Source organism: Lathamus discolor, chromosome 5 (genome assembly GCF_037157495.1).
Source record: "Lathamus discolor isolate bLatDis1 chromosome 5, bLatDis1.hap1, whole genome shotgun sequence".
In the NCBI taxonomy this organism is placed as follows: Eukaryota; Metazoa; Chordata; class Aves; order Psittaciformes; family Psittacidae; genus Lathamus; species Lathamus discolor.
In genome coordinates, this window is record NC_088888.1 from 43603984 (window position 1) to 43629855 (window position 25872).

Below are 25872 nucleotides of genomic sequence, written 5' to 3' on the forward strand. Positions count from 1 at the left end.
AACCATTTCTTAGAAGGTGCTTTGAATAGGAATCAAATCTAAACCAAAACCTACTTGCAAATACCTATTCATACGTTGTAAGTTCAACTAAGTGTTGATGTCTGTTGTGTTTGGTGGATATTTGTGGGTCTGCAAAATTGCACCATATCAGAGGTTGGATGCTCTTTATCTCTCTTTCTTGTATCTTTTTCTCATCCACTGAGTCACTAGCATGTGCAGCAGTAACCCTTCTCTTATGTACCAAGATGCAGAGTTGCATGTACTTACTGTTTTGAAGCTTGCGGCTGTCTATATGCTTGCACAGTTGTTCAATTCCTGCAGGATGTATGTTCCAGAGTGTGGAGCTGGAGAAGAGCTGAGCTCTTGGGCAGGAATGCAAAAGGTTTTCCACATTTTAGTAGCAAGTGAAGACAGGAATTGAGACTGTGTCTCATGTGGCAATTTGTACTGGGATTTATGGAACAATGTTGAGGCTGGAGAGTGATAACACAATTATGACATCTTCAGCAGAATCTCTATTTTACATTTTATACATTTTGCAAGATAATCTGATTGAGACTGGTTTTGGATTCTTTATTTCACAGCAGACTGGTGTTGCTTAGAATTATTTAGCTCTGTGATCTGTAAATCTATATAAATACATATGTGAAATCAAGTGACTATGGTTTCAAGCTTGGCTATCTAGTGCCACATGCTTGAGTTAAAAAATAAGTACCTGATATGCTAGAGCTATATGAAGAAAGACAGTACAATTTTAAAACTGTTATTGATATTTAAAAATATTTTTATTAAAACTAGAACAAAATTTAAACCAAAACAGAAGTAAATCAAAGAACAGAAGCCTTTGAGTAATAATTCAAATATTGACCTATTTGTCTTACAGACTACTTTTGATATACTTTTGATACATGGTTTGTTTGAAAATCAAGCGTTAATTTGGTCATATTTATACCACAGGAAGCCTAAACAAGAGCCTGGTGTTTCATTGTAACCTGCTTCTCATTCAGATAATGTCCTGGAAAAGTTATGTCTGAAATAGAGTGTCAGAAACTTTTGGGACCATTTTGGTGTGAGGAAATGCAAAACCTCTTAGGCTGTTTTGAAGAAAGGCGAGTCATAGCTGCTAGCTTCTGCTCAGTGCTAATGCCAGGAGGGACAGTCTGTGATCAAGTCCTGCCAGCCTTCCTGGAGTGGGGTGAGGAGGGTTGTGCTGCAGACAGCTGCCAGCTTCAGTTCCACTGAGCTGCTGCTTTCCTCTTGAGGCTTGGGCTGGACTACAGTAGGTTTGTTCTACTAGGCTTTGTGCAACATCCACTTTCAACATTCAGCTATATGCAACAGAGAATGTTTTAGCTAGAAATGAGTAAATAGATGGTTTTCTACCATAGATAGCCATTAAAGAATATTAGGCAACAAACAGAAGTTGAAGCCTGGGTGTTTTTTTTTTTTTAACTTCATTTATAAGAAGTATGCATCTCTGGAAAAGAAAAAAATGTAAGATTTGGGAGGGGTTCCTTGTGTCTAGTACACCGGTATTATATGTGCTCCATATCAACAGGTAATAATATGTTTTTAAATGTTATGTTTTAATGACAGAAGCACAGCTGCTGTGTCCATACTACTGTACATTTAATTCTGCATGAATTTGTCTATTTAATAGACTTTTTCTTTCCTTTGGAATTTATAGGACAGGGAACAATTGCTGTCTACCGACAATAAAAAGCGAGAAGACTAATGAGGTCCTATGTTGTGGCACCTTTGAATTATGTAAGCTTATTCTCTGTTGCTTGTGAGGCATGAGAAATGACACAAATAGATAAGGTGGATTTGTCAAAACATAAGGCACCTTCTTAAGGTCTTGAAACAAAGTTATTACCAACACAAAAGGCAAGTGCATAGGTTTCTCACAGACCTAATTTCTCACACATTGCTGCATAAGTTACCAAAAATATATGTCAACAAGCAGTTTTGCAAACACATGTGCAATTGGCTGCATTTCCATTCATGAGCTGTGTTCTCTTTGCTTACTATTGAGTGCATAGTCAGCATATACAAATTTATTTATGGATATCATCAGAATGAATAATTTAGATACGTTGAGATAGTTTAGACAATGTAGACACATAAAACTTAGTGTTTACTATTTGGTTACTACTGGTGATTGAGACACCTGCACATGAAAAAAGACAGAAAGAAGATACAGAGGAAAGACGGAAAGATCACAGTCCAGTTTTTTAATCTGCTATTTTAGTGCTTTGTACTGTTGCAATGTAACCAATAGTCTGATGAACTGAAAGATGCCACTGAAAAGGTTTTTTCCTCTGTCACATTTCTGGTCACAATTCATGTGGCTGCATTAGTAAGCCAATGTGACCACACAGCTGGCATACTTCCTTCTTCACCCTGCATTATCTGACCTCCTCCCTTGCCTCAAATCTTGTGACTGTGTGCTGAACAGCATTAATTTGTTACTCTGGGCCTAAGTGTCCATGGCCAGAAATGAAGGCAGAGCAAGACTGCCTAGTCTGGCAGCAGTTTGCAGTTACTGCTTCTTGGACATAAAGAAAAATGACAGCCTTTACAGTCTTTAACACTAAATTTTCAGAAGTGATGTCTAGCGATTACTTAGAGAGGTGCTGAACATTTACAGCTCTCCTTGAACGGAAGGAGAGCTGTAGGGGTGAAGAAATCTAAAACTTTGAAAATCAGTTTGGCGGTGGAGTCTTAAATGATACCCTTTCAGGAACAATTTTTCCAGGTTCTATTTCTTGTTACTTGTATTTTCAATTTCTTACACTTTCACTGCTCTGTTTCAAATTCCAATATGTTTATCACATGGTTTATTGTTCATTAATATTCAAAGAACGAACTGGCATGCACAGTTGAATTCAGCACTTTCCAGCTCTGCAGGTAATATGCAGCCCGTCTTGTATGCAATGACTGATCATTATGACATGTTTTCAGACTGGTTGGTTGTGTGCATTCTGTCAAGCTTTTGCCATCTTTCTGTAGTTTGGTAACACTCAGCCATGTGCTTTTGTCCCATCTGTAACACTCATGCTTTTGAACATATGACTTTCAAGTCATATCTGAATTTCTGGGATGCATATTCCTTCATCCATCCACCAGCTAGGACTGGTGCTTCTGTCTTTTCAGCTGTCAATCAAGTGTTACACCACAGCATGCAGTGTACCAGTCTTAGACTGGCTTTTGTCTGCTGCTGATACTGCAGGCTTGCAAGGAAGTTAATCTGTTTGTATTACTGGGATTGTGCATGTCCCAAATACTAGTTTGGTTTGATGAAACTGGCTTAAACAAAAATGGGTCAGTATGTTTAGAAACTTGTTTCCTTTCACTGGGCCCTAGATTGTGCACTCTTAGTCCAAGGACTACAGAGGCTATTTTCCTAGGGTTTACTGTTATGGTGTAAGAACAAGGGGCTGTGGATAAACCACAGCTTCTCTGGGAAGTACACAAGCATTCTTACATGCAGGTGTCAGATTTTCCCAAGTGCCTAGTTCCTTCCCTGCTGACCATATTGTGTCTTTGGGCTTGAAGCTCTGCCTAGCCTTTTTCCTATATTCCTGCCAGCAGCTGGCATAGAATGGCTTGTATGTGGTCTGGGTGGTAAACCCTTTGGGAAAACATTTTTGTCTCTTTGTGCTTTATATCAATTGGTTCAAGAGGTCTGCATGCACTTTGAACTTAAAACACTACTTTAAGTAGTCACCAGGGTTTATATTCTTGTGGCTAGAACCCTCTGATTTCTTTGTTGGAATCATATGTGGTTGCAGCATTGTTTTGTTTCAAAAGTTTATTTTCAAATGCAGTGTACCCCTTAAAGTTACATTTTCAGTTTAAAATGTAATTTTAAAGAAAAATAGTCATTTGAAATGATGGATCAGAATTTCTGAAAAAATGTTATCTAAAGTATAATGTTGTGTTATACAATCTGCATTTCTATTTGGCATAACATTTAGGTTGGTGTGAAGGAGAACATTTATATCTTTCAAGTGTTTTTTTTTAAGAATGTCTTGTTTAGTGTTGGTCATTAAAATATTTTACTAGAAATTTAATGAATCAGTGAGTAATTGCTTAAACTGCAGTTTTAATGTGTGCATCTGAAAAATCTGGAAAGAGGGCTTGCCCAAGATTAAAAGGAACTCATGAGCCCATAAAAGTCCTGCAAAGGCATGGTGAAGGAAGATTTATGACTGATTCATGTGTTTTTGCTGGCATTTACCTTTAAAATAGTATGGAGGTAAGAGTAAGAATCTGACAGCACTTCTGAAACAACCTTTTCCAATCTATTAAGGGCATTTAACCTTTTCCTTTCAGATGGTAGGGTTGTGCTAGTTATTCTGAAGTTAGAAAAGAAATAAAAATGCCCAGTGACTGAGTAATTCTCAAGAAAGTTCAGTAGGAAGAGTGATGCCATGAGAAAAGGACTTTTGGGTGTGTTACATTCTTATATGAAAGGCTTTTTCAAAAACGGCCATATTTTAATTCTAAGACTCATATAAGAAATGCAATTGTACAATTTTTCAGCTTAGTTTTGGAGGCTTAGAAAACTTTGATGGAGACAGGTATTCCTGAAAGTGTAGAAGCTGTAGAAGATAGATATACACCAGAGACTGTCAACTGAAGCTGGCCTTTTGTTTTCTTTTCATGCTTCCAGCTTTTCAAACATTTTTTATTCTTCTGATTGTTTACACTAAAGTGAGATGTCCTGTGTCCATGGTCTCAGAGTGTTTGCCCACCAGGCCTTCAACTTTAGCACACTTGCGGGGGCAGCTGATTTCTAAACTCAGGCCCCTGTTTCAGAGCCATACAACCACACACCAACTTGGTATTGCTGCCAGAAAATGGTATCTATGTAGTGCCTAGAGGCACTTTGTCTGTCAGCAGCTTTTTCATCAATTTTGGCATGCTTTTAGACAGTGGATTAAGGTTTTTCCTCAGATTATGTGATTCTTCACACACCAGAGTCTGTGGGATTGCCTAACTGAGTGAGAGAGATAGTGTCAGAGGCAGATAGTGCACAGGCAAAACTGCGCCTGGCAGGAGGTAGGAATGAGCAGAGAAACCCTGAGCAATTTGGCTGGTCATTATTTTGGATCCTAGGGAAATGGATCAAAATATTTACTTCAATGGTGCTGTTCCTTAAAGAGTAGGAGGATCATTCAGTGATCATGGATTCAAAAGATACATCAAAACAATTATTGAGAGACTTGTAAATGGGTCACTTGAAATGTAAGTACGTAAGAGGTGCTGCTTACCAGAACAGAGTCTGAAACATTAAATATTTCTCAAATTCACTAAGGGTCAGCGCAGTGCCCAGCCTTGGGAAAGAAATCTAATGCACAGGTAGAATAATTGGGGAATTACCAAACAGGGAAACGGACTGCAGAATGAAAAAAAATTCTAAGAGGTAGAGATCATAAGCTAAATATAAGTCAACAGAGTAATCTTTTGCAGAGAAGGCAAATTTTATTCTGTGATGAGATGAGCAGGTCAATATGCTGGTATAGAACAGACTGGTAAGGCCTATTTCAGAGATTTGTGCCCACTAAGGGGAAAGCAAAGTAGGACAGCAACAAGAGGATGAGTGAATTAGAGAGGAGACCCTGAAAGGAAGGCTGGAGGCCGAGAGGGTGTAGAAGGAACCTTACAAAGGTAAAATTTATACTAGGAGGACAAGGGATGAATTGTTCTTTGGACTAACTGGAAATAGCTGAGGACAAATAAGCTTTATTTCCATCAGAGAGTACTTAGGCTGGACATTAGGTACTGAAGCAGCAGAGTCCACAGAGACAGTAATTATAAGTGTTATAAAGGACAGTTAAAGCAAGTTCCGTTTGGGCAGGTCTAGATAAATAGTCTTTTGAGCAACACTCTGTCCCTGCTTTACTAGATGCTAGTGATTGCAGAGTATGTATTTCTGTAGGTCTGTTTACATCTTTCACATTGAGACTGCAGGGCAGATTGACTACTGGCAGAGCAGAAAATTCTGCTCCTTCGTAACACTGCAGAACTGTGCCTGTGGATTTATCCATAGATTCTGTTTGCTTATTATATGCATATTTGTTTCTTTGTAAATGTATATTGCATAAAAAGAAATGTTTTGATATTTAAATATCTGTCTGTCAAAACTCTTAAATCTTGAGATTTTTGCAAAATGAAAATCCTACAGGAAATATTTTTTTCTTGAAAATTTTAAAAGAGGAATTTTCTTGCCTGAACTTTTACTACACAGAAACTAGGTTTCTGTGCTAATTTTTGTGGTCTTCAAAATATTAACAAGAGGACAGTGTTTTTTCTTTAGAAGTGAAATTCTGGTAAGAAATATAGTGGCGTTTACCCAGTATTATGGCTTGCACAGCATCTCTCAATTAGTTTTTCAAAGACAGATGTGTTTATGACCTCCATGGGCAAAGTGTCTTGGCACATAGAACCTCAGTACTCCAACGGGAGTGGTTACTGTTGTGAAATCTTGCCTTATAAGAGGTGCAGTCGCATTCCAGAGGAGAAAAGATAGGAGTACAAATCATATAATGCAATACATAAATAAAATTTTATACCTTTAAAGACATTATAATGAAATATTTGTGTTGTTTCTCTGTTTTGTTTTTTTTTTTTTTACTTTATAGTTTTTAATTCTGTTTGGACTGCCTTGAAACATTGGTTTTCTTATTGATAATTCATAGAATTTACAATGAGATGCTTACCAGAGAATTTCAGAAATTTTAAGTTCAGCCTTGGTAAAGAATATCTAATTTGTCTTTTAATGATTGATAAGTTATATGTCATCAACAAATGGCAATGCTAAGGTCCCTCAATCCTCCTTTAGTTACAAATTGCAGTATGCGCATGTGGAAATGGTGGGGAAGTCACAGGAAAGTAGGATGGTATATCAAGATTAACAGGAGCTAAGAAATCAGGCACCAGAGGACAGGAGTTTGTCCTTTCTGGATGGAGGAGACTGAGATGGGAAGGAAAAGCCCAAAGGTAGAAGTGGGGGTATGAATGGGACAAGAGGAGATGGGTGGGTCAGAGCACTTGACAATAGCTGTGGGAGGACAGAGCAGACATTCCCTTTGACAGCAGTGGTAGCAGCCTCTGTGTATTTACTAGCTTTTGCTTCTTCTCATAAACCAGAATAGAATAAAGGACTCGTAGTGTCCCTGTTTACAGCTGTTAGCAGGTATCATTGATGGCCTTCTTCTGCTGCTCAGGAATGAGAGTGATCTCCTGACATCTCCTGCTGTGTTAAGGCAAGTAAGAGGTGCACCAATGTGTCTCAGCCCTGTTTTCTGTGACTATAAATATGAGGCAGAAATACAACAGTTTTGTTTTTTCAGATGTCTTCTTTAGAAAAAAAAAAAAAATTTGCAAACTTATATTTTCTATAAGCCCAAATTAAGGTGAGCTGTGCTAATCTTGTTTGGTCCCTTTCTGCCTTTGTGTTTATTTTAATAATTATTTTCATAATTGTAAGTTAATCAGAAGTAGGCTGCTCTTTCAATATTATAAAAGGATCAACTATGAAATGTGCCATTTCATATAATGAAATATGTTCCTCTTTGTAAATTCTCATTTCTTACAGAGACTATAAGTTAAAAAAAGGAATAAGGCGAAAATTTCAAGAAGTATTGTGTGAAGGCGGCTGGTTGCTGGCCTGAAGAACTATGTTCTCTGTCTAATTCTGACACAAATGCTTCTGTGAAGTTTGAAAAAAAATTAAATCAAACTCCTCCCAAGTATTCTCATGTTGTATTGTAATTTTCTTTGTGCTGAATGGAAGTCCTACAGGATAATTTATGTAAGTGTCGAACATTTACCCTTGCAATTGTAGACAAGGGAAGTAGCACTCTGAACATTCAAAATGTTATTTAATGGTGGGTACTTAAAAAACTCAGGTTGCACATAACTCAGTATATACTTTTAACCTCAGTCTCTCTCAGCCTCATTTTTTATCCTTTCAACTCACAAGAGTATTGGAAAATACATTCATTACCACCTGTCAACCATGCTCTAGTGGCATGGAAATACTGAAAGGAAATTATTTCTGATGTTATAGCTGAATTTGTACAGTGTGCTGAGAGTAAGGTACCAGACACCAAATAGCCAAGAATAGTAAAAACAAACAAGCAAACAAACAACAAAAAACCAAAGACAAAATAGCTGCTCTTTATATATATATATTATATATATATATATATATATATATATTTTTTTTTTTTTCTGTGCACTGATGAACTGTTACCCTGTGAAAAGTATGGTAATATAATTAAAGATAACATACATACACACAGAACAGATAAATGAAGGTTACAGCTGCGTTTGCAAGGTGCAGTTCAGCCATGTGCTATATTTAAAATCTTAATCTTTTTTAATGGGTATTCATATAAAGCATCTGTGTGGGTGTTTCTGAGTTCACCTTATGTACAGAAAGAAATTGTTAACCTTTTGTGCATAAGGGAAAAAGAGCAAAAAGCCAAACAGAAAATTTCCATTACTTCAGAAACGATTGAATTCTGGGCTACCCTCTGATGTACAGCAATACCACCACTATTGACTTAAGAGTAATGCAAATGACTGTGAGTTGTGGTTTAGATTGTGAGAAATAGTAGCGAGAAATAGAATGTAACAGAACCAATTTCTCAGTATTTATTAATTTTTTTGTATGAATTTAAATTTCAGACCTTTTGAACTGACAAATAGTTTGAGCTCTTTCCTCTTTTAAACCCACCCCCTACCTCCCTGTCATCCCCCCACCAAAAACTTCCGCATTTTTCAAAAGCTGGGTAAACTTCTATGTTGTCAAGGGGACCAGCTGCAAAATGATCAGCTCACATTTGAAACCATGGGAAACCAGTCCCAGGAGTGGAAGTGTGGGAGAGGGAAATATCGAAAACGTTCAAATTCAGGTATTAAGCATGTCAACGAGGAGCCTGGTCTCCCTTCCTCTCCCATCAATAGAACCTCCAGGAAATGTGGCTGGAGATGCTATAGACCACATAGTGACTGTGAATAGATACACCTCTCTAGACTTTAATAGTAGTGACAGATCTGAAGAAAAAAATATTGTCAAAAATGAAGAATGGAAAAGGACTGAAAAGATGTGAGATTTTACACTGACTTCAGCAAATAGCTTTACGGGAGATTTTTCTTCACACATGGCATGGTTTGGTTTTGGCATATCAAAATGTAGTGTTTCAATCACTTATTTTACAATGAATCGGAGTTAAGGTTGAAGGAAGCTGATTAAACTAATGCTAAAGAAAATGTTTAATTTCATGTTGAATAAGAAGGTTTGATGACCTAAGAAGATATACTTTTTTTTTTTTTTTTATGTTGACAGAGCCTGTCCTCAACAGTACCATTTCTTGGCCAATGCCGAGTTGTTTTTCTAAGTTATTTTACTTTAGTTACCAAATAAAATTGTATTTTATTCTAGTTCTAAAGAAAACATTCCAGTCTTCTGACTATAAAATACACTTTCTGATACCTTGTGAAATACTGTTAATATTTTAAGTTTATTTTATTATTCAACTTTCATATGTTTTCATTTTTTCTTAAATGTCTCTTTGTTCACTTATCTTTTTTTCCTGAACTGAGACCTGTCCTGTTTTTGAGTGGTTTTCTTGCCATTTTTTTTCTTAGTTGGCCTTCACATGTAACTTCTGTTCATATCGAGTCTTCTTATTCCTTTATGCCAAATATTTCTTCACCTCATCCATTCACTACACTAGCTTAGGGTCTTCTACACAGGTAGTCCTGCTAAGATGTCACTGCACTAACCTTGAAAGAGAAGATATGAGCCAAATCCATGAAACGAATGAGATGAAGTGACCAGAGGAGCATTTCTCCAGCATGAAGGTCTCCACCTGCATTGTTGTCACAGCTGCTATGCAGCTCTGCTCTGGTGGCCTTCCTGGTTCCATCCTGTATTTCCCCTAGTGGAAAGACTTGTGAAAGCACAAGGAGCTCTGCAAGGCTACAGGAAAAGGAAGAGGATGGTCTGGTCCTGCAGTCCATATAGAGGTCTGAATTACAGGCAGCTCCTTCTCACTCTAGAGCTTATTTTCACTCAGAATGTCAAACTTTCAGAGCTATGTTTATACTTAAATGGTCGATGAACTTACGTGTCACTCTGATCGAGGTAGGCACTAAGCTGGACTGGACAACGTCATTGTCTATGGGAAATGCTTATTACTCTCCTTTTTGGTGCTGCAGCCAGAGACATTAACTTGATGACAATCAGGAAATAAACTGATAATTGTGGAGCAAGAAAATACTGCATGTATGCTGGTTACCTGAACAAGGCCAGGACATGGGTGTAAACACCAGCACAATGGTTCTCACTGCTTTATAGCTTCAAGCTTCCAGGCACAGTTTGGCCTGGCTGAGTAAACCTCTCCCAGCAGGCAGGTCCTGTGCAAGGGTCCTTCTCCCTTGGTAGCATAGTTGAAACCATCCTGTTTTGAGGAAGAAGAGTTTAGCTCAGTGAGCGAAACATGCTTAGAGACATGGATTTGGAATTGCTATCAGGTCTCAGTTTGAGCCCTAGCTGATCTTCGCACTGGTAGTGGATTAGCCAAAGACTGATGTCAGTTTCTGGCCCCATTGCTGGAACTTGCCTTCACTGCTATAGCCCATCTTGTGCCAATGCTGGCTCAGCATAGGTCCTCCTACCAATGTTCCATCTATCTTAAGATACCTTGTGATTCTGTCCATTTGATAAACAACTCCCTGTAAAAGTTTCTCTCTACATTGTCAAGTTGTATTTAGCTTAATTACAACCTTAGGTATTTTGGAATATTTGTTTAAAGTCAACATTTTCATTTTGATGGTGTATGACTTCTTTTTCAGATTCCTTAGACCTGTTTTCTGAGAATACTACTAGTTTTGAGGTGCTTAATGTACTTCAGAATTTTCTGTTTATTTGTATATTTAGTCATTCTTATTGCAGTACTTTTTGAGATGTCTTGTAAGTATTTCCAAGCACTTAATTCTGTTCAAACAATCTTTCATAACTATTTTTTCCCATATGGATATTCACATTCTAGCAGCAGGTTAATTAATTTCATATTGAATAGTAGAATGGTGTTATAATGAATCAAATCTCTGGAAAAACATTTCTGCCTTTGAAATGGCCATTAGTTTTGAGGCTTTTTGTACTGGGAACTGCTATCCATTCCGGTAAGAAAGATTTAGCAGCTGCAGATTAGGATTTTTTGTATGAAAGTAAATTCAGAAAACTAGAATATTTCCAGGTGTCTCCTTTAACTGCTTAAATAACATTTCCCTAAGCCCTCCTACCTGTGAAATCTCTTTATTTCAGATAGAATCCAATAGAAATTTGGGGTTGCAAATAAATTGGGCCTTACCTCACTGCTGGATGGATTTTGTATTGTGGGTTATCCTATATTCATCCCACCTGCCACTCGGATTACTGTGATGTAAAAAACTGGGGTTACATTACGAAACTCTAATTCCCTTATGTAGATATTCTTTTTATTTTAGTCAAAAAGGGGTTAATGATCTCTTGACTGATTCAAAGCTGCAGGTGATGAGTGAATATTTAAAGCAGAGGTGTCTTGTTTGGTACCACATTTATTGAAGAGGAAACTCAGCACAGCATAGGTGGAAAAATAAGAAAGTGAGTGTGGAAGACAAGTTTGTCCTACTCTGTGGGTTCCAAAATACTTTTCACTGTATGTCTGCTGTGTTATTACATTTGGAAATGTGCAGTAAATTCTGAGGTTTTTTTGCTTTCTAATCTGTTCTGTTTTGGTGCGGGACTTGGAAGGAGGGATTTATCTGGGGTTTTCTTTCTTTTTGATTTGTGTTTGTCTTTGGTAAACATTGTTGACAAGAACTTTTGCTCCTTTTTTTTCTTTTTTTTTTTTTTGCTTGTCATTGTTATTGTTTGCATAGATTACAATGGAAATTGTTGAAGAGGTTCTGCTATTGTATTTTGGGAATGATGATCTTGCCAAAGTTATTAAAGTTAGGTTAGGTTGTTGCACTGTGTTCTCCAGAAGGCTAACCCTTGAAGCCTAACTGAAAACTGGATGAAGAACAGACTGCTATTTTTTGTCAGGAGACGGCATCAGTGGTCTGTGATGTGCACTAACAGCTGATTTCTGGATGAAACTTGAGATGTTTTATTGATTTAGCAAGCTCTGTGTTATTGTTATCTCTTTTCACCAAAAAAATTCCTCTTCACCTACTCTAATATGTACCACAGCTTATTTATTACCAGATTTCATTTCCATTGTATAAATGGAAAGGGGTAGCAGGATGTTGTGTCTGGGGAGGATAGTGTTAGTGGTATCTTAGTGCGCTTCCTGCCGTGATTCACAAAAGCCTGAATGCGGTGACTCTGCTAGGCCAGTTTGCAAAACCTTGCTCAAGTGGCACTGATTATGGGTGGTGGGGAAGCCAGCAAGGCTATCTTCAGATTCATTTTGCTCTATGAAGGTCTGTTAGAAAATTTATAGTGCTCTCTTAATGCAACAAGTTTGTGTGCAATAGAGATCTAAGTCAAATATGAAATGCGTGGGCATTATGGGGAGGTTTGAACAGTGGTGTTGCTCCCCTGTCTGTCTGTGATCCCTTGCACCATGGATTCTGTATGTGCTTTCAGTGAGCACACTGTCTTATTGCCTCTGCCTGAAGCCTCCCTCTGAAAAAGTGGCCTCACTGTGTGCCTGAGGATGGACAGAAACTGTGGGACAGATCCCCTGCAAGCAGTGTGACCAAACATCTCTCTCTTTACTGCATCTTACTTCTTAGTGTTTATGTATTTTATTTTCTTTGGAGGGTATATTTTTCATGAGATTTCTTATCTATTCTAGATAGAAAAAAATGCTGCTTTTTTTTTCTGTTTCAGTCTACTTTTTAGTCTTTTTTTATTATTTTTAAACATAATTTTAATAGTAAAGTGTTTGTGAACCTCATCTTGATCTGGGTGAAGCTAGGTATTCTGAAAAGGTGAAATTTAATCTATTTGAGCTAAGTGGTGACTGATACTTTTTGGTATTTCTTTACTCTCTTTTGCTTTTTTTGCCTTTGCCTATTAGTTGAAGTGTTTTCTTTCGTATCCAACTAGAAACACAGTCACCCATAGAACTGTATATGTGCGTGGTGTTGGAAATCTACTCCATACCTCAAAAATACGTAACTGTTTTGGAACTTGAAATTTTTTCCTTTTACTGTTTTATAAAAAGAAAACTTAGAAGCTTTAAAAATGTAATTTATTTGTACTTCTTTTTGATGTGAAACTTCTGGGAACCTTATCTTGTGTGACATTGCATATGTGTAACAGTTTTGAAAAACACAGTAAAAAATTATAAATATTTACCAGGTGGCCAAGTACACCTAACAGAGTAGTCTACTGCTGTTAAAATTATATTGGCAGTTACTGGTTTGCTGGTTTACTTCAAATATTTTAAACATTCTTGTTCATGGTTAACTTATTCTGAGAGGGTGGATAAGGTGATCTAGCTGCAGGCAGGGGAGAGTGGGGTGGAGAAGGTAAGAAGCAACAGCTTTGATCAATGCTTAGTACAAAAAAAAAGTAGTGAATTAAATGGGGCACTGGAATAAAGCAAATTCAAAGGAAGATTCAGGACCTGGAGAAGAATAAAAAACCTTCCTAGGTTTGGTGGGCTGGAAAAGGCAGCTATATGAACAATGTGTGTGGTGTGGTCATAACGAATTATTAATGATATCGTTTCAACTTTTCACGTGTTAACATCTAAAATACACAAGGACTTTTTCCCCTACCTAGTTTGTTAAACTCATATTGTCAGAACTGTGGCGTTTTCCAGTTTTGCCATCTCACTAAAAAACCAGAATTGTGTCATGTCAGCACTTCACCATTTGCAGTTTCTTCTGTCTTGCACAAGTCCCAGGAAAACAAAAATTATTTAAATAACTGTTCAAAATTAACCTGCATATAACGCTGGTGAAGTTTGGGCTTAAAAAATGCAGTTTTCCTAAATGATGCCAGTAGCAGTTTCAGTAGCAGTTTGTCTAACACAGAAAAGCGTTATGTTTCTCTAGTAACTGATATTCATTCAAATATATTGTATCTGGGGACAGAAGTCATATATAAAAAGTCTCAAGGGGATGTGAGAACATTCAGGTGGCTTTGGCTGGTAGGAAACTTTTGGGCATTGAAATGGACTGCAGCAGGAAATGTCAGGGTACTTTGGCTAGATGAAAGAGGATGGTTGAGTGTATATAGAATAATCAGCTGCTGGGGAGTATTTGTTTGAAGCAGGAAGGTGCTGCTGGTGCCAGATGCTTCAGTTCATCAAAAAAAAGGGAAGTTTTGCTGAACTGAAGAAGGGTATAAGGCAAAACAAGATATGTAGGAAGAAATCTGAAAGAGAGCCCCTAGTATACTGAGCTCAAAATCAGGATATGTGTGTTTGAGAAAAAGTTAGGATTCTGGGGAGATAAGATCCACCTGTTTACCAACCAGCAATTAAAACATGCATGGCAAGTGAATTACTGTAAACAGTAGGATTCTTCATGCTTCAGCTTGTCTGATGCTGTTACACCCAATTGTATTTGTCTCCTGGACAATCTGTAGTGCGGACTCTTACTGGAAAACATGTTTTGCAAGAGCTGTTTGCCTTCCAGGAGCAAGCCCAGAGTTCGCTGCTGGTTCCCTTGGTAATTTCACATCCTCTCATCTTTTTGAATATTGTTTACCATACCTGGAGCAGCTACTCATAATAACCTCTTACCAGATTCAGCAGATGTGAGTTCATTGCCATTTACCTATAGATGCATTTGGTTTTCAGCAGCATACTGCACACTTCCGTCACATGCATTTCTAGTATGCCTAATAACATGTACATTACTAGAACAAAAATTCCTCAGGAACAATTTTTAATATCTTCTGGCTTTTCTTGTTGTGCTAAAACCACTTATTAATTGTCATTAAAGTGATATTGTAACGAGAATAGGGACTGTTTTATGCAGTATTATATCTTTGACAACGTAAGGAAAGTTTGTATCTCTAATTAACCAATAATACTTGAAAATAGCCTGGAATAATTTAAGTGCAACATTAAGTGATTTTTGCATCAGATTGTCAAACTACCTACTGGGACTGCAGTCATGCCAGATGCTTTGGAAAGGAGCAGGTACACAAATAAATGTTGATTTTTTCTTTTTTTTTTTTCTGTCATAATGTCTTGAGAAAATTGATAATTTATCAAATAGCTTTTAATTTTTCAAAGTAGAATATCCAATAACATGAGATTGATTGGTGAGAAATTCCCCTGTACCTTACTTGTTCTACACCTTTTCAGCTAGAACAGGTCAGAGGGTGATAAAAGATTGGTTTTTGTCCATCTGTTGTTTCAAAACTAGATCTGCTCTTTTTACAATCTGCAGGAGTGGATGAGACTTAAGCTCACTGAAAGAATTATGCTTGGTTTTTTGCTATTAACAGGCCAACCTCTGATAACAGGCGCCACAACATGCGGGAGAGGGTGCCCGCTACCAACGAGAAAGGGAGCCTGTCCATGGAATCCACCAAGGAGACCCGGTACTGTGCTGTCTGCAACGACTATGCTTCAGGCTACCATTATGGGGTCTGGTCTTGTGAGGGCTGCAAAGCTTTTTTCAAAAGGAGTATTCAAGGTAATAAACTGTTCAACTGAATCACCTTTACTTTTTACTCTTGGGGAAAATGTGGAGCTACCTGAGATTGCAGCCTGGGCCAACGACAATGACCTTTACTGGGTTTTTAGTAGCAGTTACTATGCTTTCCTATGTATTTTTATCTCTTATTAGGTGAATGCTTCTAGCATGTATATAATACATTGTTACTTAGTCCAAGATTCATGAAGGAAAGAAAAGATTCCCTGTGTTCTAGTTGGCTTAGGTATGCCTGGCCATGGAAGCAATGAGAAATTTAATTTAAAAATCTGTATTAGACCAAGATGACCACTGTTTCAGGCTATGTCTATCTCTTTTCTGAGATTAACTTCAAATCCAAAACAATTTCTTTTTTTTGAGAATTGCCTCTCAGATGAAGATTAATTCAAGTTGATTGATTTATAAATCTTAATTTATTTCTCCATTAGCAGGATGGTTCAATCTAAATCTCTACTCCTTGAAGATATGAGATGTCTTTTGAGAACCAGTATTGAAAAAGAATGTTTCCTTGACGAAATAGTATCTGTATCTGTCAGCAAAGCAGAGCTTTGAACTATACACAAAGTGGTTTAGGTCGCAATCTTGTTATGGCTAAAAGTATACTGTGCAAGGTGTCCAGTGGAGTAAAGGTCATCTAACAGAAACAGTGTTAATTGCCATGACCGAGATAATTCTTGATTTAAATGCCTGTTGCTCTGTGGAATTAATAATTATTAGTTTTGTTCAACAATTCCTAAACTGAGTAAGAAGTAAATATCATTCTGCTGAAAATATGGGCATTGCTCAGTATCTAAGTCTTATTTTGGAGAAGAAAATAAAACAGGTTTCTTCCTTTCCAAACAGAAAACTGGTAAAGTGGTATGCTTTTGTTAGGTTTCTATAAGTTTTTTTTAAAATCTCTAGGTGATATGTGGGCACAAAAATTCCTGTTTTCTTTTTTGAAGGAACAGTTTTTACCTCTTAGCAGGTGTGATTATTGCCTATTTTGTTGCATGACTACAACTGAAGTGACTTAAATAAGACTTCCAGCATTCGACTCAGACTTTTCCCCACCTTAAAAAAAAAATAGGTGAAAGATTGGCTGCGGTGTAGACATTAATGAAATTATTTCCATGTCAGTGATTATCTAACAGTTACTTATATTTCTGTTTTTTCAAACTCATTAAAATCATTTTAGAACAGAGAGTGGTTGCAGCCAGAGGTCAATAATAAGCAACACTGAAATAAGAAAGCGTGATATGCTTTTTTCTTAACATCAGAATGATTTACTTACACTTGTGAGATGGGTCGAACAGCTCCCTTATGGAATGTTTTTCATTATTTTTCATTTTAACTTTCCCTGACTAAATCAGAGTTATTTTTAGAATTTTAAAATTCTGTCCCTGTACTTGAACTGAACTAACTCAGCAACAAAGTGAAAATTGAAATATTCATAAGAAAAATTAAGAGTTATCAAGTAGTTGTACAGCACAGATCTTCAGCTTCTGCCCATTTTAAAAGAAGAAATTAATCTGACCTTTTAATTGAATTCCACACTTTTGCTGCAAGCGCTTAGATGGTTTTGCCCTAGTCTTCATGTGGACAAATGTTGTGGTCCTCACAATGTTATCTATTTGTGCTACAGTACATGCTAATTAGTAAATTTAATTCTTGCTATAATCATAAGTTTGACATAATTTTGAAGTAGGTAAGCTTTGAAAATATATATCTTGAATTTTCAGTATCCCATAACCTGACTTTCTTGATCTTAAAGTAATGTTTGCTCTAATTTAAAAACATTGTTTCTTGTGCTGTCCCTTGTGGGCATGAAGAAGGCTTATTACAGCAACCTTTTACATAGTTGAAGGCTGTTATCATATCTTTCCTAAGTCTTCTCTTTTTTAGACTAAACAAACACACTTCTTTGCAGACTTCTGATCTTGTGCCCTGGACTTCAAAAGAGCAGATTTTGGCCTCTTCAGGAGCCTGCTTAGTAAGGTTCCATGGGATATAGCCCTGGAGGGCAGGGGGGCCCAAGACTGTTGGTTGATATTCAAGGATCACCTGCTACAAGCTCAGGAGTGCTGCATCCCAACTAGAAGGAAGTGCAGCAGGAGGGCCAGGAGACCTCCTTGGATGGATAAGGAGCTGCTGAGGAAAATTCAAAGGAAAAAAGAGGCTTATAAAAAATGGAAGCAAGGACAGGCGGCCTGGGTAGAGTACAGGGATGTTGTCTGGGAAGCTAGGGACCAGGTTAGGAAGGCTAAGGCCCAGTTGGAATTAAACTTGGCCAGGGAGGTTAAGGATAACAGGAAGGGATTCTACAGGTATGTAGCAAACAAAAAACAGACTAGGGACAACATAAGCCCCCTGAGGAAGCTCTCGGGAGAACTGGCTACACAGGATTTGGAGAAGGCTGAGGTTCTGAATGACTTCTTTGCCTCGGTCTTCACTGGCAAAGGCTGTGACTGCACCACCCAAGTCTTAGAAGGCAGATGCACGGACTGTGAGAATGAAGACCTTGGGCCCACTGTAGGAGAGGATCTGGTTCGAGAACATCTTAAAAATCTGAACGTGCTCAAGTCCATGGGACCTGATGGAATCCATCCACGGGTCCTGAAGGAGCTGGTGAATAAAGTTGCTAAGCCACTGGCCATCATATTTGAAAAATCCTGGCAGTCAGGTGAAGTTCCCGACAACTGGAAAAAGGGAAATATAACCCCCATTTTCAAGAAGGGGAAAATGGAAGACCTGGGGAGTTACAGACCACTCAGTCTCACCTCCATGCCTGGCAAAATCTTGGAGCAGATTCTCATGGACAGCAAGCTAAGGCACATGAAAAACAACAAGGTGCTTGCTGACAGCCAGCATGGCTTCACTAAGGGGAAATCCTGCCTGACCAATTTGGTGGCCTTCTATGATCGGGCTGCAGAACTGATGGACAAGGGTAAAGCAGTTGATGTCATCTACCTGGACTTGTGCAAAGTGTTTGACACTGTCCCACACAACATCCTTGTCTCTAAATTGGAGAGATATCAATTTGATGGATGGACCACTCGGTGGATAAAGAGCTGGCTGGATGGCCGCACACAAAGAGTTATGGTCAATGTCTCAATGTCCAGCTGGAGACTGCAACGAGTGTTGTCCCTCAGGGATTGGTGTTGGGACCAGTCTTGTTTAACATCTTCATCACTGACATGGACAGTGAGATTGAGTGCGCCCTCAGCAAGTTTACTGATGACACCAAGCTGTGTGGTTCAGTTGGTACACTGGAGGGAAGGGATGCCATCCAGAAGGACCCTGACACGCTTGTGAGGTGGGCTGGTGCCAGCTGTATGAAGTTTAACCATACCAATTGCAAGGTCCTACACCTGGGTCAGAGCAATCCCAGACATAGCTACAGGTTGGGCAGAGAAGAGATTCAGAGCAGCCCTGCAGAGAAGGACTTGGGGGTGCTGGTCGATGAGGAAATGAACATGAGCCGGCTTCAGTGTGCGCTTGCAGCCCAGAAAGCCAACCGTATCCTGGGCTGCATCAAAAGGAGCGTGACCAGCAGGTCGAAGGAGGTGATCCTGCCGCTCTACTCTGCTCTTGTGAGACCTCACCTGGAGTATTGTGTGAAGTTCTGGTGTCCTCAGCATGAAAAGGACATGGAAGTGTTGGAACAAGTCCAGAGGAGGGCCACGAGGATGATCAGGGGACTGGAGCACCTCCCATATGAAGACAGGCTGAGAAAGTTGGGGCTGTTCAGCCTGGAGAAGAGAAGGCTGTGTGGGGACCTCATAGCAGCCTTCCAGTACCTGAAGGGGGCCTATAGGGATGCTGGGGAGGGACTCTTCGTCAGGGACTGTAGTGATAGGACAAGGGGTAACGGGTTGAAACAGTAAAAACAGGGTAAGTTTAGATTGGATATAAGGAAGAAATTCTTTCCTGTTAGGGTGGTGAGGCACTGGAATGGGTTGCCCAGGGAGGTTGTGAGTGCTCCATCCCTGGCAGTGTTCAAGGCCAGGTTGGACGAAGCCTTGGGTGACATGGTTTAGTGTGAGGTGTCACTGCCCATGGCAGAGGGGTTGGAACTAGATGATCTCCCTTTCCAACCCTAACTATTCTATGATTCTATGATTGTTTATTAAACTCCTCTATGCTTTCCCCTGTTGATCCACCTCTTTTGTGGTTAACAGCTATCATAAAAAAATTACGTCCACTAATATCAAGAAAGTCATTCTAGAATGTATTTATGAGAGAAATGTGGTCACTTGATCACAGATGATATGAAAAGTCCTCTAAAGGACTTTTGAAGTCATTTGTATACAGTCTTGATGAGTTAAGGGAGTTTCTGAATTTCCCACTGGATCTGGAAGCAGTTTCTACCTCAGCAGTTACATGTTCTTGTTGGACATGTGCCCTATTTATGAAAATGACAGTATTTTTAGATTGAAAATATATGAGAGAGCATCTCATCTGCCTTGTAGGCAGTAAAAATCTTAAATAGGTTATGATCAGATATCTAGCAATGAATACTACTAATGTGTAGATGTATATGTAGAAAAATATGTGAACTAAATATTATTATACCTGCATTATATATATGATATGCATTCCTAAAAAAGAGTAAAAAATTTCATGTGAATCATATGATTAAACTTAACTGAGATGCACAGGACTTGCTTATATAAACAAAAGTAACACAATGCTTTCAGCAAAGATTTTTTTTCCTCTTTGTAATGCGTCTTTCTTTGAATGCAAGATAACCCCACTTTCATGGTTTGCTGTCTTGTATTTTACAATACATAGATAGTATGAGGTGATTGGTCATTGTTATACTTCTCATCAGAGATTTTATAGGAGGATTGCTATAATGAAGTTTGATGTTCTTAATTGACTGTAGTCAAACATTCTATATGGTCCTTAATAGAGCCACAGGGAAAAGTGGGTACAGACATGAGCAATGAACAAGCTGTGGGGGGTACTCCATTTCCTTCCTATGTACCTGTTATTGTCAGTGAAGGTATCTCTGCTTACTTGCATAAGTATATACTTAAATTTTGGGAAAACTCACATCTACATTGGACCTTACCTGACGTGGAGATGAGTAGCCTCATTTTCATCTAGAGGAGCTGGAATCGTTCTGGAAATATTTTGTGAATTTTAAATGCCGAGTTGTTTTTCTTTGCTGTCAAACGGTTAAAGCTTAAAAGGCAACCTGGATCAGTAACTGTCTTTCAATATGTGTAACTGCTCAATTTAGTTTAAGCAACAGATGGTTGACGGAAAAGCTCACTGCCTCCTGAAGCTGCCTGTGTCAGTCTATTTTGTTAGTTTATGTCCCAAAAGTGATCTGGGACATTGTTTTGAGGAAACTCTGTGCAGACTGATATTAGTGTATAATGTTTCATGGGAGAAAAAAATCATGACACCAAGAACACTGTGGTGCTTGGTGATAGAAGGGTGCTTTATTCTTTGTGCAGCATATGTAGCCTTCAGGAGTGTACTTGGTCAACTGACTTGAATCTAGAAGCATAACAAGCAGTCACGTCACAGCACACTGTAGTTCTCAACTAAAGTATTTATGGATTTTAAGACCGAGTAGGTCCATTAGGTCATCAAGGATGGTCTTCTTTCAATATAAGCTTTGTATGCTATCCATGTACAAAGCCCACTGGCTTCTTGGAGGTAAATGTTTTAGAGGGTGTCCTGCCTTTATCTGTGGGCTCAAAAGCTTTCTTACAATGGTTGCTTATTCTAATGATTTGTTGTTGCATCTGCTAAAAAATTACATTTCTAAATTTAATTACTTTGGCTTTTACATAGTGCCAACAAACTAGTCTTAGCATGTCGTATCTCTCTCCTGTGGGAAGTTCTCGTAAGTTAAGTTGTTACAATCACATCATCTTGGTGCTGTAAGTGAACTAAAATGTTTCTATCACCTCCTGCTGTATATCTTTCTATCTTCTGAATCCTTTATTTTTGCACATATTCTGATCCTCCCCACACCTGTAATAGCCTCTTAAAAGTTTGGATGTAAGGGTTGGATGAAGTGTTTCAATACCAGCCTTAAAAATGCCATTTACAAATTAAAAATCCCCTTGTGACTCACACATTCTTCCTCCCTCCTTCCAATTTTCCTGTTTCTTGGATAGGCACCAAAGGGTACAGGACAGGCAGGAATTACTCATACCATCTCTGACAAGCATCCAGCAAATGCCTGCATATGTGGAGCTAAGAACCCCCAGTGGGATCACAAGGGATTCAGAACAAATGAGTGGTAATGCTTTACACTGGAGGGTATCTTGATCTCAGAATTGCTGAAGTATTTTACAGATCCCTAGTTTTACTTCCCTGCCTCCTTCATATGCCCTTCTGATGTTTTTCATGTGTACCTCCTCTGCCTTTTCTCACAGCTGTATGCTCAGCAAATATCTGGCATATTTCGCAAATATTCAGTTAAGAATTACTGCATGATGGGAGACAGTACCAGTCCAAAAAGAACAGGTTGGCATATGAGAATGGATGAATAGGCATGCTGAAGGATTCCAGAGGCCTGCCATTAATGTGTTGATAACAGAGATATAGCAGTCTCCAAAGCGCAGGAATTCCTGAAGCAGGGAATTATTTTAGTTTTGTAGCTTGAACATGGACTTTAACAGCTATGCCTTTGTCTGATCATCAAGTTGGAGAGTTTTGGCAGTAGACTTCGAGTGTTATTAATTGTTTTAACTTCACAATGACAGAGCTGTACTTTGTCCAATGTATGTAGTTCAAACTTTAATGCTAGCAGTAGTGGTAATATATATGTATTTTCATCTGATTTAGAGTGACTTTAACGCCTAATAAGTGGGTGTTTAGGTAATGCTGCAGTACAGCAATTCCATATGGTCGATTTAGGAGGTTTCTGTGATCTCCCCTTTAACTTTCCATTACTATCTTCTGCTTTCATGGTATTTTTGTAATCTCTTTGATAACAGCTGCAAATACTGCACAGATCCTGCAGCCAAGAAGGCAGAAACTCCCTAATAAGACTGCTTGTACACTGATTCTATGAGTTGTCAGCAGAAAGATCAAAATTACAAAACGTGAACTCAAGTGAGACTAACAGAGGACATCACAGCCAATAAACATGGTGGTGCAAACCAGTATCTAGTCTCAGGGTGGAAAACACACGGTTCCAGTTCTAAAGGTTAGGTGACTGTAGGAAGTTCAAAGGCTAGAAAATCTGTGTGGAAAGCCCACCAGGGTTTAGCCATAATTGGGCTGCTCTAACAGCTTGTGTTCAGACAGGTTCTTCTCAAACTTCTTTTGGGTTCTTGTTTTTTCTCTAGAGTTCCTTGAGTTAAACAGATGCCCTGATCTTTGTCCCCTAATGCGTATTTTTAATGTCAGTATTCTAATTGATGGTGATCTTGTTTCAGAAAGTTGGGTGTTATTGAAAGGCAAGAGTCAATACCTTTTTTTTCCAGTAAAGCAATTTTGAACGTGGTACTTTTCCAGTGAATTTTAAGTACTGTGCTCAGCATGGATGTGACAGCAACTTAAGATGTTAGCATCCAAGATGCTATTTTATTTTTCACCATCTAAGCAAATTCAGGCTAAGCAAACAGGGCTGCAGTGGGCCTTCAGCCGTAGTTCATCTTTCTGTCCTGTGATAGGATTAACTGTTGCCTATTCCTTGCTTATGTTTATTGAACTACGTCTTAAAAACCAGTAGCCTGATCCAATGTTTTCTTTTCCTTATCCTTGAAGGCTACTGTGAAATCTCAATCTTCCTTCCTGTGGGTTAAGCTCATCACTTATTTTCCTGTCTATCGTGACACAGGAAACAAATTGTTCTCTTTCTGTCTGCAACAGCCTTTAAAGCATGGAAGACTGATATCATACTTTAAAAAATAAATTATTCTGGCTTACCTAACCTGAAGAAGCACAGTTTATTAAAGCTTTTTCCATAAGTTTTGTTTTCTAGAGTTCTAATCTTCTAGTTGCTGTACTTTGGAGATTTTATACTTTGTCCTGTTTTTGGTTTTGTTTTGTTTTTATCTTGATTTACTTCTATATGCTGTTTTATGAGTACTGAACTGAGCAATAGTATTACCATACAAGCCCAGTCAGTGGTAGTTGTCTGCATCTATTATGCTATAATGTTTGCCTTATTTACAAAACCATGACACTGTTCACTCATAATCAGTGTGTGATGCAAAGTAAACTTAAGCATACTTTTCTAGCGAATAAACCACTTCTTGCTCATGTTGCTTTGTGTATCTGGTTAGTCTGGTTTTAATGCAGTGATTTATACTGGTCCTTATTTTTGTGCTTTTTTTCCCCCATATGCTACCTCCAGTTTGCCAAATAATTTAAGATTCTTATCCTGTAGACTTTTGCTATATATTCCAGATTTATTTCTCTCTGACTATCAGAGTAGTCTGGTCTTTTCTCTGTTCTTCTAACTCATATAAATGTCATCTACAATTTAATAACATTTAATAAAATAAATACTCCAGTCCATTGCTCATCAATGAGGAAAATACTATATGGGACTGGATCCAGGACAGACACTATGGAGCCTCATTCAATATCAGCTTCCATGGTAAGAGAACTCTGATAGCTCTTCCTGAGACTGGTTTTCTGAAATCATCTAAACTATACATTCCTAGCTGACATATGAAATGTCACCCCAAGCAATGCTGAAAACCTCTCTCAAGTTGGGCAACGCACTTTACTGGAAGGCAGAGAATAAGCACTGATTGTTACTTGGCACTGATTGTAACCTGGAGCTGATTGTTGGCGCCAGCCACTGTGCAGCGCTCATGGTTGCTCACACTTCCTATGGCCATTTAAATCTCCCATGCTTGCCCTTCTCAATGCCTGTGCAGTATCAGCCTCTCTCTGGAGAGCTGCTGGCTCCTGGCAGGGCCTTAGGCTATCATGCCTAAGGCAGGTCTCTGCTATCATGCCTCAATGACTGGGTATCACTTCATAGCACCTCATCACCAGATCAACCAGCAAAAAAACCCTGAAAATGGTATTTTGTATAACAAGTATTTAATAAGTATTTAATTTAGAAACTTGTGATATTCCCAGCTTGTGATGTTCTGAGCCCAGCAGCATTTCAAAATATTCACACAGAAAAAAAAAAAAAAAAGAAAAAAATGAAGGGGAAAAATAGAGCTTTTTCTAAATTACAAGGGAACGTGTTTGTTTGTCCAGAAAGAAAGTACTTAACTGTTCCACTTGGTTTTAGAAAATGTAAGGGGAAATAAATACATTTTTGTAACCTCTTTAGCTCAGGTGAATATATTGATTTAAACCGCCTCTCTAAGTTCCACTCCCACAAACTTCCAGAATTTTTGTAGGTTAAGTTGTCCTTTGCAGTTGCATTTGAAAGGCGGAAATCAAACTAGAGAGAGCTATGTAAGATTGCTAAAGTGATAAATGTACTAGAAGTGCATGAAGTGATCTTTGACATGATTTATTTCTAAAAGGAGGCTATTAGCAAAATATACTGAAGTATGTGTACTAGTTCAGAGTAATCGCAAAAGAAGTAGCATGGCAATTTATTGCTGGTAACACTTAACAGTTTAGTAACAGATGTAGTAAATATCTTGTCTGAATCTTTTAAATAAGATTATGTATTTTTCTCAAATATTTTAATTTAGTCAGAAATTGTTGAAATAGTTGGACTGCCTTTGTTACAAATAAGTTACTCGCTACTCTAAAATGTGATAGGAAATATGCAGGAAAATAGACTAAGATATCTTTTTTGACCCTTCTGATTATAAAAAAATGGATGAACCTTACATAAAGTGTGGATCATGTTAGGGTATAAATGAGCAAACCAAGGAGCATAGATACACATCACTAAATGAAAGAAGAGAATAAATAGGATTTTCATTGCCTGAAAAGGTTTTGCATAGGCATAAAAGAGGCTTTTTGTCAAAATACTGATATTAAAGATCAGTATATAAATTTAACAAAGTGTGAGGTGACTGTACTGCAGTTTCAGTTTCACAGATGCCAATGCAGAACTCACTGTGCTTAGAAATGCCCATGTCCACTCCACACTCTGTGCAGTGAGAATCCTGTCCCCTCCATTCCCCTTTCAATAAAATATAGATACCAGCACTTCCTTTACAAAGATACTGTGTGTATGTATTGTAGCTTCTTGCAAGATTTATGATACCAGGAAATACTCGGGTACCAAAGATCTACATA

General features: G+C 38.2%; 1 protein-coding gene across 6 annotated transcripts in view; it reads left to right on the forward strand.

The window, feature by feature from the left end:
• The window catches only part of ESR1 (estrogen receptor 1), a 192893-nt gene that overhangs the window by 88984 nt on the left and 78037 nt on the right, over positions 1-25872 (forward strand). For all 6 annotated transcript variants that reach the window (XM_065680586.1, XM_065680585.1, XM_065680588.1 and 3 more), the window contains exon 3: positions 15482-15672. In XM_065680586.1, the coding sequence (XP_065536658.1) occupies positions 15482-15672 (191 nt within the window). The remainder of the gene's footprint in view (positions 1-15481; positions 15673-25872) is intronic.